Here is a 17,370-nt window from a genome sequence, read left to right as displayed (position 1 = left end):
CTGAGAAACACAATGTCACATCTGAGGAACACAATGTCACATCTGTGGAACACAATGTCACATCTGTGGAACACAATGTCACATCTGAGAAACACAATGTCACATCTGAGAAACACAATGTCACATCTGTGGAACACAATGTCACATCTGAGGAACAGAAGCACATGTTCAGGAGGTTTTCATTTTCACCTCAAGTCATAAATCTTTCTTACGTACTGCCTCCGAACATTCTTCCTGTTCTTCGGTGCTTCAACCTCAGCACATCAACGTAACACTAGGATCATTCTCCGGGTAATTGTTATTATATAAACATACTACAGAACACTTAGTTTCAAGATGTAATAAAATGGTATCATTAGAATCTGTCAACAAAAAAAATAGAGACATTTAACTACTAGTGTAGTTCAATTCCAAAACCAACTGTTGACGCAATCTAAACAAAAATAACAATAGATTACAAATGAGTTCCGTACCCTGCAGAAACGCTGTTTGAGTTCCACCCATTGTGGATGTAGACTTTGTTGACGGTCATGATCTGCTCCTTGCCCTCGTTGCTGTTCAGGTTGTGGTCTCCCAGAACCACACGCCAAGTCCTCTGGCTGAAGATACACACACACACACACACACACACGCACGCACGCACGCACGCACGCACACACACACACACACACACACACACACATAATACCTTGGTCAACTAGGAAGTCACGTCCATATTCTATAAATGGTATTTGAATCAAAATTCCCAAAAAACTTGTATAATGTATTTGTATCTGTGTATTTGGGCTGTTACTTATTTGTGTAAAGTTAACTCTTGGAAAAAATGTAGTTATTCTATAATGTCTTCCTTTGTCCAACCTGTCCACACAGTGAGCAGCAGTCATCACCCATCCTCTCCTGATCAGACTACCTCCACAGGTGTGGTAGTAGGAGCTGCCAGACTTGTACTGGAGAGAGATCTGAGGACAAGAGAGAAAGAGAGAGAGGTAAGAGGAGGATGTATAAGATGAGAAGACAAGGCCTCCCAAGTGGCGCAGCGGTCTAAAGCATTGTATCGTAGTGCTTGAGGCGTCACTACAGACCCGGGTTCGATCCCGGACTGTGTTGCAGCCGGCCGTGACCTGGGAGACCAATGAGGCGGCGAACAATTGGCCCAGCGTCGTCCGGGTTAGGGGAGGGTTTGCCCGGGGGTTCTTTATTTGGCTCTTCGCGCTCTAGCGACTCCTTGTGGAGGGCCGGGCGCCTGCAGGATGACCTCGGTCGTCAGTTGAACGGTGTTTCCTCCGACACATTGGTGCGGCTGGTTTCCGGGTTAAGTGGTCGGGGTTGTAAGAAGTGCGGTTTGTCGGGTCATGTTTCGGAGGAAGCACCTTCGCCTCCTGAGCCCGTTGGGGAGTTGCAGCGATGAGACACGATCGAAAGAAAAAGAGTGGGGTAAAATACAAAAAATAACTACTAATAATAAAGAAATAAAATGAATAGAGCATTCACAATCTCCTATACTATTCCAATCTATCGGACCGTCATATTGGATCTACACAATGCATTTCTATCTGAACGTTCTGTAAATGTCCATTGCCCCAGGTGAGGACACCGACACCACCCGATGGCACAGTCTAACATCTGCTGACCAGGTGTATGTGACAAATAAAATGGTATTTTATTTTATTTGAGGTGTACACAATTAAGTTAAACCAATTAACCAATGATATTTTGTACAGAGAAGTATAAATACGTTGTGACGCTCAACTACTGACTAACTTTCAACGCGCCATTGAAAAAGGTTGGAAGCTGCAATACATTTTTTCTTATAATACCTGAAAACACTGCAGAGAAAAGCCATTTGCAAACAGGAAGTTGGATGCTTAGCAAAAAAACATCTCCGAAACTATTTGTCCCCCTGGGGGTATATTTTCTTGTTTCAAACATACCATCTTTAAAGGGGTAGTGGATAGAAACTAACACAATTTTCCACCTACCTTGGCTGAAGCTGATTAAAGAAGCTCGTTTTGGGATATTTAGTTTCCTTTCAATGTTTCATAGCCATATTTTGTCGCTGTTGGCATTCTCAGCAACATTTATTAACAACGACACTGTTGTTGTGCCTGTATAATACAACTGTAATTACTTTTGAAGCATAATTACATTAACATGCTGTTAAGATGCATCTCAATGGGCTGAGAGTTTTAGTAACAACAGTAGACAAGAGGAATAGGGACTGTTGTGGTAACTTCATTATTATGGAGAGGAATATCTAAAGTTCTATGTTCCCTGTGGAACACTTTAGACACCTGGTAGAATCAACATGGGCCAGCTTCCCTGTGGAACACTTTAGACACCTGGTAGAATCAACATGGGCCAGCTTCCCTGTGGAACACTTTAGACACCTGGTAGAATCAACATGGGCCAACATTGACTATTTGAAAGTTAGTATTTTCAAATATACCACAAAATACAAATATTTTTCCACCTATGTCTGGTGCTCACAGATTAATTCAAGTAAAAGTCATATTTTTGGTGTTGTTGCCTGGTCCCAGATCTGTATGTATCATAGCCAACTCCTATTACAAGTGGAGTATCGAAGAGTTGGCTGAAGCACATATAGTACAGTCCTGGGATCAGGTTTTACCTGCCAGGGCCAGGAGTTGGGCTGGGCGACCTCACCACCCACAACTCTCTGCTCAGGAACCTCTTCCAGGTATCTGGGCTGTGGCTCCAGATCCATAGGCAGCACTGCAGGAGGTTACAAGGGGGGGGGGGGCATACAGCTAAAAGTAGATTTCTTCTGGATGCTGTACGTACTCAAAGAGAGAGAGAGAGAGAGAGAGAGAGAGAGAGAGAGAGAGAGAGAGAGAGAGAGAGAGAGAGAGAGAGAGAGAGAGAGAGAGAGAGAGAGAGAGAGAGAGAACGAGACACAAGGAAATTGAGAAAATGGAGAGGGAGGAAGAGAGTGAACGTGAACAGGGGAGAAAGTCTGGAAGAAAAAGACAGACAGAGAGAGTGTCTGGTAGAAAAAGACAGACAGAGAGAGTGTCTGGTAGAAAAAGACAGACAGAGAGAGTGTCTGGTAGAAAAAGACAGACAGAGAGAGTGTCTGGTAGAAAAAGACAGACAGAGAGAGTGTCTGGAAGAAAAAGACAGACAGAGAGAGTGTCTGGTAGAAAAAGACAGACAGAGAGAGTGTCTGGTAGAAAAAGACAGACAGACAGACAGAGTGTCTGGTAGAAAAAGACAGACAGACAGAGAGAGTGTCTGGTAGAAAAAGACAGACAGACAGAGAGAGTGTCTGGTAGAAAAAGACAGACAGAGAGAGTGTCTGGTAGAAAAAGACAGACAGACAGACAGAGTGTCTGATAGAAAAAGACAGACAGAGAGAGTGTCTGGTAGAAAAAGACAGACAGAGAGAGAGAGTGTCTGGTAGAAAAAGACAGACAGACAGAGAGAGTGTCTGGTAGAAAAAGACAGACAGACAGAGAGAGTGTCTGGTAGAAAAAGACAGACAGACAGAGAGAGTGTCTGGTAGAAAAAGACAGACAGACAGAGAGAGTGTCTGGTAGAAAAAGACAGACAGACAGAGAGAGTGTCTGGTAGAAAAAGACAGACAGAGAGAGTGTCTGGTAGAAAAAGACAGACAGACAGACAGAGTGTCTGGTAGAAAAAGACAGACAGAGAGAGTGTCTGGTAGAAAAAGACAGACAGAGAGAGTGTCTGGTAGAAAAAGACAGAGACAGAGAGAGTGTCTGGTAGAAAAAGACAGACAGAGAGAGTAGAGTGTCTGGTAGAAAAAGACAGACAGACAGAGTGTCTGGTAGAAAAAGACAGACAGAGAGAGTAGAGTGTCTGGTAGAAAAAGACAGACAGACAGAGTGTCTGGTAGAAAAAGACAGACAGAGAGAGTAGAGTGTCTGGTAGAAAAAGACAGACAGACAGAGTGTCTGGTAGAGGTACAGTTCTTACCCAGGGCTGCGAGAGCGCTCAACAAGACGAACCTCAGCATGTTTTCAGTCTGTTAGTGTCAGTCTTTCCTGATGGAATATTCCGGTCCCTGTTTTATACCCTCAGGAGGCAGGAACACCCCTCCTGACCTCCTCCTGTCTGCTGGTTTGGCTCAGGGTGAAGGGGTTGTGTCCCAAATCACACCCTATTCTGTGCACTAATGTGGGGATCAAATGTAATTTGGGACGTAGATGTGCTGTACTTTCAGATTGGCAACACAAGGTGTAGAATGGAACAGCTGCAGCTGTTATTATCAGCGCGAGATAAGCAAAAGGCAAACAGAAATACCCACATGAAAAAACAAACCCGAGGGTTTACAATCAATAAACTGGAGACTTTTTGTTGTTTTTGAAGTTTACAGAGTATTTCAAACATTTCATAAAAACTTGTATTTTATCCCTCAACACCTTTAAAAACAGTCATATTTTCCAATAATTACACAAGATAAGGCAATGATCCTGGAACAATCCACCTAACAGTAATACAGCTGGATCTGCTAACCCTAACCTCAGGTACTGTACAGTAATACAGCTGGATCTGCTAACCCTAACCTCAGGTACTGTACAGTAATACAGCTGGATCTGCTAACCCTAACCTCAGGTACTGTACAGTAACACAGCTGTATCTGATAACCTTACCTCAGGTACTGTACAGTAATACAGCTGGATCTGCTAACCCTAACCTCAGGTACTGTACAGTAATACAGCTGGATCTGAGGTGAGGTGAGGTGAGGTGAGGCGAGGCGAGGCGAGGCTAGGCGAGGCGAGGCGAGGCGAGGCGAGGCGAGGCGAGGTGAGGCGAGGTGAGGTGAGGCGAGGCGAGGCGAGGCGAGGTGAGGCGAGGTGAGGTGAGGCGAGGCGAGGTGAGGTGAGGTGAGGCGAGGCGAGGTGAGGAGAGGCGAGGTGAGGTGAGGCGAGGCTAGGCGAGGCGAGGCGAGGTGAGGCGAGGTGAGGAGAGGCGAGGTGAGGAGAGGCGAGGTGAGGTGAGGCGAGGTGAGGAGAGGCGAGGTGAGGCGAGGCGAGGTGAGGAGAGGCGAGGTGAGGCGAGGCGAGGTGAGGTGAGGCGAGGCGAGGCGAGGTGAGATGAGGTGAGGCGAGGTGAGGTGAGGAGAGGCGAGGTGAGGCGAGGCGAGGTGAGGAGAGGCGAGGTGAGGCGAGGTGAGGTGAGGTGAGGCGAGGTGAGGAGAGGTGAGGCGAGGCGAGGCGAGGTGAGGTGAGGCGAGGTGAGGCGAGGCGAGGTGAGGCGAGGTGAGGAGAGGCGAGGCTAGGCGAGGTGAGGCGAGGTGAGGTGAGGCGAGGCCAGGCCAGGCCAGGCCAGGCCAAAGACCTTGGATAGTGATATAATGGTGGGACAAAACACAGGTGGTTACCTGTCGCCACCCTCACGGTGAACAAACACCTGCACCACAGCCAGTCCAGACCAGACATGTAGGTTTTTCAGAAATCCTGGGTGGAGGATTCCCTCCTAGCTTATTCTCTCTTTATTCCAGGAATCCTCCAACCAGGATTTTGGGAAAAACTGTGGCATTTTGAGAAAGTTACCTAAATTGCGTAACCATAGATACATCAGGTTGGGTGTTCTCGTGTCTCCTGAGGGTATAAAACAGGGACCGGAATATTCCATCAGGACAGACTGACACTGACAGACTGAAAACATGCTGAGGTTCGTCCTGTTGAGCGCTCTCGCAGCTCTGGGTAAGAAATGACCATCTCTATACTCTCTCTCCTTGAAGAAATGACCATCTCTATACTCTCTCTCCTTGAAGAAATGACCATCTCTATACTCTCTCTCCTTGAAGAAATGACCATCTCTATACTCTCTCTCCTTGAAGAAATGACCATCTCTATACTCTCTCTCCTTGAAGAAATGACCATCTCTATACTCTCTCTCCTTGAAGAAATGACCATCTCTATACTCTCTCTCCTTGAAGAAATGACCATCTCTATACTCTCTCTCCTTGAAGAAATGAACCATCTCTATACTCTCTCTCCTTGAAGAAATGAACCATCTCTATACTCTCTCTCCTTGAAGAAATTGCCATCTCTATACTCTCTCTCCTTGAAGAAATGAACCATCTCTATACTCTCTCTCCTTGAAGAAATTACCATCTCTATACTCTCTCTCCTTGAAGAAATGAACCATCTCTATACTCTCTCTCCTTGAAGAAATTACCATCTCTATACTCTCTCTCCTTGAAGAAATGACCATCTCTATACTCTCTCTCCTTGAAGAAATGAACCATCTCTATACTCTCTCTCCTTGAAGAAATGAACCATCTCTATACTCTCTCTCCTTGAAGAAATGAACCATCTCTATACTCTCTCCCCTTGAAGAAATTACATTACATTTACATTTAAGTCATTTAGCAGACGCTCTTATCCAGAGCGACTTACAAATTGGTGCATTCACCTTATGACATCCAGTGGAACAGTCACTTACAATAGTGCATCTAAATCTTAAAGGGGGGGGAGGGATTACTTATCCTATCCTAGGTACTCTCTCTCCTTGAAGAAATGACCATCGCTATACTCTCTCTCCTTGAAGAAATGACCATTTCTACACAGAGTATTTATTCACCCTCTGATTGAGACTAATAGACTAGATTTAGATTTTATTAGGATCCCCATTAGCTGACGCCAATGGCGAAATCTATTCTTCCTGAGGTCCGACACATAATGAAAAGCCTTTACAAACAAAACACTTACAGTTTACATACAGTACATTTAAAAACAGACTTACACGCATATATAAATAACTACCTAAAGTTCACATATGCCTTAACTAGGTTAACTAGGTCAAATAGGGGAGAGACCAATGAATACTCCATTCATGCTGTCTAAAACCAGCATTTCTGTGTATGTGGCACTTTAGGATGTGAAGTGTGTGGGGGGGTTGGGGTTGGGGGTGTACATGTCTCATTGGTCTGAGAGTCTTAGGGGGGTGTACTTGTCTCATGGTCTGAGAGTCTTAGGGGGTGTACTTGTCTCATGGTCTGAGAGTCTTAGGGGGGGGGTGTACTTGTCTCATGGTCTGAGAGTCTTAGGGGGGGGGGTGTACTTGTCTCATGGTCTGAGAGTCTTAGGTGCCTTTTGTCATGTGCCTTTTACTGAGGAGTGGTTTCCGTCTGGCCACGAGAATGATGGAGGCCACTGTGTTCTTGGGGACCTTCAATGCTGCAGAATTGTTTTGGTACCCTTCCCCAGAACTGTGCCTCGACACAATCAGAGCTCTACAGACAATTCCTTCGATCTCATGGCTTGCTTTCTTTTCTTTTTTCTATATACATATACAACTGTATTTCCTCTGTCCTCAGTGCTGTCTGAGAATCTGGTTCCCCAGCCCAGATACCTGGAAGATGGAGCTGAGGAAAGAGTTGTGGGTGGCGAGGTCGCCCAGCCCAACTCCTGGCCCTGGCAGGTAAAACATTTTCCTTTGGGGCGTCAGGTAGCCTAGTGGTTAGTGTGTTGGACCAGTAACCAAAAGGTTGCTGGATCGAATCCCTGAGCTGTTGTTCTACCCCTGAACAAGGCCGTTAACCCACTGTTCCCCGGTTAGGCATTCATTGTAAATAAGAATTTGTTCTTAACTGACTTGCCTAGTTAAATAAAAAATAGTCTCTCATAGCCTGATGGAACCAGCCTGATTGCTGTGATCACCATTCTGTGCAGTAAAACAGGCTGGTTCCACCAGTGAATTGACTGATTTGATTCTGATTTGATTTGATTCTGATTTGATTTGATTCTGATTCTGATTTGATTCTGGGTGTCAACATTAGCCTGCGCCCAGATCTTTCTTTCTGTGCTTCACCCAGTTCCTCTGTACTAGAGGAGTTGGCCATGGGACCTGGGACCCGGCAAGGATGTAGCTGCACCTGATAGTTTCATACTATGAAACACACTTTTCTACTTTTGTCAAATCTTTTTTTTGTAAATCTTTTTTTTGTTCTAATTCTCTCCTCCCTTCTGCTTCTCATTTTTAACATCCTCCTCTTACCTCTCTCTCTTTCTCTCTTGTCCTCAGATCTCTCTCCAGTACAAGTCTGGCAGCTCCTACTACCACACCTGTGGAGGTAGTCTGATCAGGAGAGGATGGGTGATGACTGCTGCTCACTGTGTGGACAGGTTGGACAAACGAAGCCATTAGATTTTATAGTGAAACTCTGAAACGTCTTGACAAGGTTGCTTGCCGTTAGGTTAAAGATCTGCTATAGGTAACACAGTGCCCCTGGTCGCCCTGGGCTCATTTGATAAACATATTTTTTTAACAAACGGAGGACATGAGCTTCCAGCGTTGTGATAAACAAAATTCATTCTGCATTTCTATTGAGCGTGCAATGATGTGCAACGATGTGCAACGATGTAACGATGTGCAACGATGTAACGATGTGTAACGATGTAACGATGTGTAACGATGTGTAACGATGTGTAACGATGTAACGATGTGTAACGATGTGCAACGATGTGTAACGATGTAACGATGTGTAACGATGTAACGATGTGTAACGATGTGTAACGATGTAACGATGTGCAACGATGTGCAACGATGTGCAACGATGTAACGATGTGCAACGATGTGCAACGATGTAACGATGTAACGATGTAACGATGTAACGATGTAACGATGTAACGATGTGCAACGATGTGTAACGATGTGCAACGATGTAACGATGTGCAACGATGTAACGATGTAACGATGTAACGATGTAACGATGTGCAACGATGTGCAACGATGTGCAACGATGTAACGATGTAACGATGTAACGATGTAACGATGTAACGATGTGCAACGATGTAACGATGTGCAACGATGTAACGATGTAACGATGTAACGATGTGTAACAATGTAACGATGTGCAACGATGTGGAACGATGTAACGATGTGCAACGATGTAACGATGTGCAACGATGTGCAACGATGTAACGATGTAACGATGTAACGATGTGTAACAATGTAACGATGTGCAACGATGTAACGATGTGGAACGATGTAACGATGTGCAACGATGTAACGATGTGCAACGATGTAACGATGTGCAACGATGTCAGAGAAAAAAAACACGATTATTTAAAGTAGACCTAGCGTACGTGACAGTTTCACTGCAACAGATTCCAACTCTAAGATCTCTATAATATATATGTATATGTTGCATAACTTCCTAACTGACTTCCTAAGTGACCAAGGTATTATTGCGTGTGTGTATCTTCAGCCAGAGGACTTGGCGTGTGGTTCTGGGAGACCACAACCTGAACAGCAACGAGGGCAAGGAGCAGATCATGACCGTCAGCAAAGTCTACATCCACAATGGGTGGAACTCCAACAACATCGCTGGAGGGTAAGTCCTGTTTTCAAAGTTCAAAATTGATTGTCTAAAAAAATATATATATATTATTTCATTCTGAGACATTCACTGATAGCAATTTTACTATAATATGGTTCAGTACTTCAAAAACGTGTACTATAACCATAATGTCATTACTGTGACATATAAGTTATGTCACCACAAGGGACATGCAGTCGAACTAATATGTTAGCCAAGGTGACTACATTTAACTACAATGGTAAAATGGCACACTTTAAAAATATATATATATATTCTAAGGAGACCATGATGCAGCTATATAAGCTCTTTAAAAAAAATGTTCTGATGCTGTGTATGTTTATAATACAGTGACCCAAGAGCTATACTTAGCATTTAGTAGATATTCCACAATAACATATTTTTAATTAAAAAAATAAAAAACTTTATATAAATAGGAAAGTCAGTTAAGAACAAATTCTTATTTTCAATGACGGCCTGGGAACAGTGGGTTAACTGCCTTGTTCAGGGGCAGAACGACAGAGTTTTACCTTGTCAGTCCGAGGATTCTATCCAGCAAACTTTCGGTTATTGGCTCAACACTCTAACCACCAGACTACGTGCCTCTCGAAACCACTAGGCTACCTGCCTCTCTAACCACTAGACTACCTGCCTCCTCTAACCACTAGACTACCTGCCTCTCTAACCACTACACTACCTGCCTCTCTAACCACTAGGCTACATGCCTCCTCTAACCGCCAGGCTACCTGCCTCTCTAACCACTAGGCTACCTGCCGCCTCTACACTCTATCCACTAGGCTACCTGCCGGCTCTAACCACTAGACTACCTGCCGCCTCTACACTCTAACCACTTGACTACCTGCCTCCTCTAACCGCCAGGCTACCTGCCGGCTCTAACCACTGAGCTACCTGCCTCCTCTAACCACTTGACTACCTGCCTCCTCTAACCGCCAGGCTACCTGCCACTCTAACCACTGAGCTACCTGCCTCCTCTAACCACTAGACTAACTGCTGCTCTAACCACTAGGCTACCTGCCGGCTCTAACCACTAGACTCCCTGCCTCCTCTAACCACTAGGCTACCTGCCGCCTCTACACTCTAACCACTTGACTACCTGTCTTCTCTGACCACTAGGCTACCTGCCTCTCTAACCGCTAGACTACCTGCCGGCTCTAACCACTAGGCTACCTGCCGGCTCTAACCACTAGGCTACCTTCCGCTCTAAGCACTAGGCTACCTGCCTCTCTAACCCCTAGACTACCTGCTGGCTCTAACCACTAGACTACCTGCCGGCTCTAACCACTAGGCTACCGGCCGGCTCTAACCACTAGACTACCTGCCTCCTCTAACCACTAGACTACCTGCCTCTCTAACCACTAGGCTACCTGCCTCTCTAACCACTAGACTACCTGCCGGCTCTAACCACTAGACTACCTGCCGGCTCTAACCACTAGGCTACCTGCCTCTCTAACCACTAGACTACCTGCCGGCTCTAACCACTAGGCTACCTGCCTCTCTAACCACTAGGCTACTTGTCGCTCTAACCACTAGACTACCTTCCTCGTGGTTAACCCATGTTAGGGTTAAAGTGCATAAGTACAGAATAGAAAGTTTTGGAGGAAGTGCAGAAATCTGTGAGATGCATAACCTTCTGTTCCTCAGGTATGATACAGTGCTCTTCTATTCCTTAGAAATGACATCGCCCTGCTGCGTCTGTCCACCGAGGCTTCCCTGAACTCCGCTGTCCAGCTGGCTGCTCTCCCTCCATCTGGCCAGATCCTGCCCAACAACAACCCTTGCTACATCACCGGATGGGGCCGCACCCAGAGTCAGTAGTAACCTATTATCTCAATGTAACATCAAACACAGTCAACATTTCATTGTCTTTACATACAGGTCCCAGAGACTACCCATAACTAACCACAACCCTGAATATGACACTAACAGAGCTAACAAATTAGTTTTTTGGGGGTAGTCGCTTTTTTATACTTGGTCTAAAGCATGTAAGTGACTAACTAAGCAGGTTAGTGTTTTTCGTCATGAATCTTGCTCTGGAGAGTGGTCACTAGCTGGAACAGAGTAATAAAATCTGATTTTAAAACTAATCCTAACCCCACTGATAACCCTAGTACCTAACCCTCGTTATATCTTGTGTGTTTTTGTTCTACCTTGTAATTTTTAGTATTTTATTATTATTGATTATTGGATTATTGGGTTTTCATTTTGCAAGAAAGGCATTTATTTCGCTGTACTTGTGAAAGTGACATTAAAACTAGAAACTAACCCTAACTTTAAATTACGACCAAAAATAAAAAATTTGTTTTTATGGATCTTTACAATAGCCAACTATTACTTTGCAGCTGGCCTACCTAAGGGGAAATTGCTCAGTTTTGCCTCCAGGACAAGACTCGTGACACTAAAAGTCAACCTGCTATATCTAATATGTCAACTGAGACGACAGATGGTTATATGTCATTATTTGTAAATGTTTTAATGAAACCATATTGATTTCTCATATCCTGTTCCTCTTAAATGCATTTCCTGTTCCTCACTATCAGCTGAAGAGATATATAACAAAAATTGATAAATGTCACTATTTTTCACAAATTCTAATAAAGCATCCCTTTGTCTTCTCTGTATGCGGTTCTGTTATCTCCTCTAACGTGTCCCCTTGTCTTCCCTGTAGCCGGTGGTTCTGTTATCTCCTCTAACGTGTCCCCTTGTCTTCCCTGTAGCCGGCGGTTCTGTTATCTCCTCTAACGTGTCCCTTTGTCTTCCCTGTATGTGGTTCTGTTATCTCCTCTAACGTGTCCCCTTGTCTTCCCTGTAGCCGGTGGTTCTGTTATCTCCTCTAACGTGTCCCCTTGTCTTCCCTGTAGCCGGCGGTTCTGTTATCTCCTCTAACGTGTCCCTTTGTCTTCTCTGTATGTGGTTCTGTTATCTCCTCTAACGTGTCCCCTTGTCTTCCCTGTAGCCGGTGGTTCTGTTATCTCCTCTAACGTGTCCCCTTGTCTTCCCTGTAGCCGGCGGTTCTGTTATCTCCTCTAACGTGTCCCCTTGTCTTCCCTGTAGCCGGTGGTTCTGTTATCTCCTCTAACGTGTCCACTTGTCTTCCCTGTAGCCGGTGGTTCTGTTATCTCCTCTAACGTGTCCCCTCGTCTTCCCTGTAGCCGGTGGTTCTGTTATCTCCTCTAACGTGTCCCCTTGTCTTCCCTGTAGCCCCTTGTCTTCCCTGTGGTTTCTGTTATCTCCTCTAACGTGTCCCCTTGTCTTCCCTGTAGCCGGTGGTTCTGTTATCTCCCCTCTAACGTGTCCCCTTGTCTTCCCTGTAGCCGGTGGTTCTGATATCTTCTCTAACGTGTCCCCTGGTCTTCCCTGTAGCCGGTGATTCTGTTATCCCCTCTAACGTGTCCCCTTGTCTTCCCTGTAGCCGGTGGTTCTGTTATCTCCTCTAACGTGTCCCCTTGTCTTCCCTGTAGCCGGGGGTTCTGTTATCTCCTCTAACGTGTCCCCTTGTCTTCCCTGTAGCCGGCGGTTCTGTTATCTCCTCTAACGTGTCCCCTTGTCTTCCCTGTAGCCGGCGGTTCTGTTATCTCCTCTAACGTGTCCCCTTGTCTTCCCTGTAGCCGGTGGTTCTTTTATCTCCTCTAACGTGTCCCCTTATCTTCCCTGTAGCCGGCGGTTCTCTGTCCAACAGCCTGAAGCAGGCTTGGCTGCCCAGCGTTGACCACCAGACCTGCTCCAGCTCTAGCTGGTGGGGATCTTCCGTCAAGACCACCATGGTCTGTGCCGGTGGTGGAGCCAACTCTGGTTGCCAGGTAAGACCAGTCTAATGGAGGGGGAGGCGGGGAAGACCGATCGGTTTGGGATTTGAACCCATGACTCTGCGCATGTCCTTCTAAAACTGTCAAAACTTACACCAAGAGGTATGAATATAATTTGTCTTGGTTTTACTGGATACTTTTGATTTACTTTATATTTGTTTATCATTGGAATTATATCATAGTTTAGCTACATGTTTAGAAAATAAAAATAACCAGTGACTTTATGTTATACAATAATATGAGTAAGAATAGCAAATTGGTACTCAGTCCTGAGTAAGCTCTCTCTCTCTCTCTCTCTCTCTCTCTCTCTCTCTCTCTCTCTCTCTCTCTCTCTCTCTCTCTCTCTCTCTCTGTCTCTGTCTCTCTCTCTCGCTCTCTCTCTCTCTCTCTCTGTGTCCCTCTCTCTCTCTCTCTCTCTCTCTCTCTCTCTGTCTCTGTCTATGTCTCTCTCTCTCGCTCTCTCTCTCTCTCTCTCTCTCTCTCTCTCTCTCTCTCTCTCTCTCTCTCTCTCTCTCTCTCTCTCTCTCTCTGTGTCCCTCTCTCTCTCTCTCTCTCTCTCTGTGTCCCTCTCTCTCTCTCTCTCTCTCTCTCTCTCTGTCTCTGTGTCCCCCTCTCTCTCTCTCTCTCTCTCTCTCTCTCTCTCTCTCTCTCTCTCTCTCTCTCTCTCTCTCTCTCTCTCTCTGTGTCCCTCTCCTCTCTCTCTGTCCCTCTCTCTCTCTCTCTGTGCCCCCCTCTCTCTCTCTCTCTCTCTCTCTCTCTCTCTCTCTCTCTCTCTCTCTCTCTCTCTCTCTCTCTCTCTCTCTCTCTCCCTCTCTCTCTCTGTGTGTCCCTCCCTCTCTCTCTCTCTGTCTCTCTGTGTCCCTCTCTCTCTCTCTCTCTCTCTCTCTCTCTCTCTCTCTCTCTCTCTCTCTCTCTCTCTCTCTCTCTCTCTCTCTCTCTCTCTCTCTCTGTGTGTCCCTCTCTCTCTCTCTCTCCATCATTGTAGGGAGACTCTGGCGGCCCCCTGAACTGCCAGGTCAACGGTCAGTACTATGTCCACGGTGTGACCAGCTTCGTTTCCTCTTCTGGATGCAACGCCACCCGCAAGCCCACCGTCTTCACCCGTGTGTCTGCCTACATCAGCTGGATGAACGGGGTACGTCCTGTAGAGCTAGAGACAGGAGAAGAACATGACTTTATTTCTCTCCAAGCTTGTCTATTTTATGCACATTTTAATTTGTCAAATTTGTGTCCGTCTCAGTAACAATATTGACTGTATTTTGGGCAAACGTCGGAATGCCGGTCTAATTAATTGTCTGTCCTTTCCTCTACAGATCATGGGTTGAAAGGGAACGTGGTCATCGAGCACAACCCAGCTCAATTTCATTTACATTCTGCTCTTTAAAGTTAAATAAACTTTTTAAAAATTCAGTAAACCTGTTGTCTTGTCTACGTGTAACAAATCAAATCTATCTCTATGTTATTCTCCACTTTAAGATATCATATGTAAATTGATCAGAGCTGTGATAGACTGCATCCAATTTGCTGAGTAGAGTGTTGGAGGCTATTTTGTAAATGACATCGCCAGAGTCAAGGATCGACGGGGTAGTCAAGTTTTACGAGGGTTTGGCAGTGTGAGTGAGGAGGCTTTGATTCGGAATAGGAAGCCGATTCTAGATTTCATTTTGAATTCATTATGAAGTTTCTTCTTTTTGTTGAGTTTAGTCACAGAAATTCTCAATTTGCAGTAAATCAGCCAGTCAGATGTGCAGCCAGACTTATTAGCCACTTCCTTTAGCCCCCATCTATTTCAGCCAGACTTATTAGCCACTTCCTTTAGCCCTCATCTCTTTCAGCAAGACTTACCAGCCACTTCCTTTAGCCCCCATCTATTTCAGCCAGACTTATTAGCCACTTTCTTTAGCCCCCATCTCTTTCAGCCAGACTTATTAGCCACTTCCTTTAGCCCCCATCTCTTTCAGCCAGACTTATTAGCCACTTCCTTTAGCCCCCATCTCTTTCAGCCAGACTTATTAGCCACTTCCTTTAGCCCCCATCTCTTTCAGCCAGACTTATTAGCCACTTCCTTTAGCCCCCATCTCTTTCAGCCAGACTTATTAGCCACTTCCTTTAGCCCCCATCTCTTTCAGCCAGACTTATTAGCCACTTCCTTTAGCCCTCATCTCTTTCAGCCAGACTTATTAGCCACTTCCTTTAGCCCTCATCTCTTTCAGCCAGACTTATTAGCCACTTCCTTTAGCCCTCATCTCTTTCAGCCAGACTTATTAGCCACTTCCTTTAGCCCTCATGTCTTTCAGCCATACCGTTTTAAAATTCCTCATCAATCCATGGAGCCTCAACAGTTCTAACAGTCAGTTTCTTAACAGGTGTTTGTTTATCTATAATTGAAAAATCAATTTCATAAATTCATCAAGTGCAGCGTCTGGATGCTCCTCATTAATCACAAACACATATTTTTAACATCATACACATAAGAGTGATAGCAAAATCTTTTGTTTGATCTTTTACACTATTTTAAGCTCAGTTGTTGTAACTTTGGCTTTCCTGTATATAGCCACTATATTGTGATCACTGCATCCAATGGGTTCAGATACAGCTTTAGAACAAAGTTCTACAGTATTAGTAAACATGTGATCAATACATGTGGATGATCTTGTTCCTGTAGTGTTTGTAAACACCCTGGTTGGTTGATTAATAACCTGAACCAGATTACAGACACTGGTTACAGTGAGAAGCTTCCTGTTGAGTGGGTTGATTAATAACCTGAACCAAATTACAGACACTGGTTACAGTGAGAAGCTTCCTCTTGAGCAGTTAGCTGTCCTCTGATGTCATAAGGTGAATGCACCAATTTGTAAGTCGCTCTGGATAAGAGCGTCTGCTAAATGACTTAAATGTAATGTAATGTTAGCTTGATGAAAACCAGTCAATATACTGGATGCTAAGAAAGTAGACCTCTCTGTTTACATCACATAAACTATCAAGCATTTCACACATATTATTTAGATACAGACGGTTAGCACTTGGTGGTCTATAGCGACACCCCAAAAGAAAAGGCTTTAGATGTGCCAAGTGAACCTGCAACCACAACACTTCAATAACACTTGACATAAGATCTTCTCTAAGCATTACAGGGAAATGGCTCTGAATATATACAGTAACTCCTCCCCCATAAGATCTTCTCTAAGCATTACAGGGATATGGCTCTGAATATATACAGTAACTCCTCCCCCATAAGATCTTCTCTAAGCATTACAGGGAAATGGCTCTGAATATATACAGTAACTCCTCCCCCATAAGATCTTCTCTAAGCATTACAGGGAAATGGCTCTGAATATATACAGTAACTCCTCCCCCATAAGATCTTCTCTAAGCATTACAGGGAAATGGCTCTGAATATATACAGTAACTCCTCCCCCATAAGATCTTCTCTAAGCATTACAGGGAAATGGCTCTGAATATATACAGTAACTCCTCCCCCATAAGATCTTCTCTAAGCATTACAGGGAAATGGCTCTGAATATATACAGTAACTCCTCCCCCATAAGATCTTCTCTAAGCATTACAGGGATATGGCTCTGAATATATACAGTAACTCCTCCCCCATAAGATCTTCTCTAAGCATTACAGGGAAATGGCTCTGAATATATACAGTAACTCCTCCCCCATAAGATCTTCTCTAAGCATTACAGGGAAATGGCTCTGAATATATACAGTAACTCCTCCCCCATAAGATCTTCTCTAAGCATTACAGGGAAATGGCTCTGAATATATACAGTAACTCCTCCCCCATAAGCATTCCTGTCTCTTCTATAGACGTTATATCCTTGTATTGCTACTGATGTATCATCAAATTAATTATCTACGTGAGTCTCAGAAATGGCTAATATATGAATGTTATCTGATGTTAGCAAGTTATTGATTTCATGACCCTTATTTCTAAGGCTACATATATTCATATGGGCTATTTTCAGCCCTTTCCTGGGTAGCTTATCAGAGGTAGACATAATATTTAAAAGAACAGACAAAGCAAGAGAAAAAAATATACATTCAGCAGTCCATTAATCAATTGGTGTGTGTGTGTGTGTGTGTGTGTGTGTGTGTGTGTGTGTGTGTGTGTGTGTGTGTGTGTGTGTGTGTGTGTGTGTGTGTGTGTGTGTGTGTGTGTGTGTGTGTGTGTGTGTGTGTGTGTGTGTGTGTGTGTGTGTGTGTGTGTGTGTGTGTGTGTGCGTT

At 44.6% G+C, this 17,370-nt stretch overlaps 1 protein-coding gene and 1 pseudogene across 1 annotated transcript; one reads left to right on the top strand and one right to left on the bottom strand.

Moving 5' to 3' along the window:
* LOC124004003 overlaps positions 1 to 4,116 on the bottom strand; it is a 7,073-nt pseudogene extending 2,957 nt beyond the window's left edge.
* A 1,416-nt stretch (positions 4,117 to 5,532) lies between these two features.
* LOC124004103 (elastase-1) lies at positions 5,533 to 14,547 on the top strand. Its single transcript, XM_046312891.1, has 8 exons — positions 5,533 to 5,690; positions 7,310 to 7,413; positions 8,017 to 8,117; positions 9,203 to 9,328; positions 11,005 to 11,141; positions 12,989 to 13,131; positions 14,123 to 14,272; positions 14,451 to 14,547. The coding sequence occupies exons 1-8, from the start codon at positions 5,651 to 5,653 to the stop codon at positions 14,460 to 14,462; spliced, it is 813 nt and encodes a 270-aa protein (XP_046168847.1). The 5' UTR covers positions 5,533 to 5,650; the 3' UTR covers positions 14,463 to 14,547.
* Positions 14,548 to 17,370: the final 2,823 nt, after the last annotated feature.

Source organism: Oncorhynchus gorbuscha, linkage group LG18 (genome assembly GCF_021184085.1).
Source record: "Oncorhynchus gorbuscha isolate QuinsamMale2020 ecotype Even-year linkage group LG18, OgorEven_v1.0, whole genome shotgun sequence".
NCBI lineage: Eukaryota > Metazoa > Chordata > Actinopteri > Salmoniformes > Salmonidae > Oncorhynchus > Oncorhynchus gorbuscha.
The sequence above is the reverse complement of the archived record's forward strand: the minus strand, read 5'-3'. Positions and strand labels throughout refer to the sequence as shown.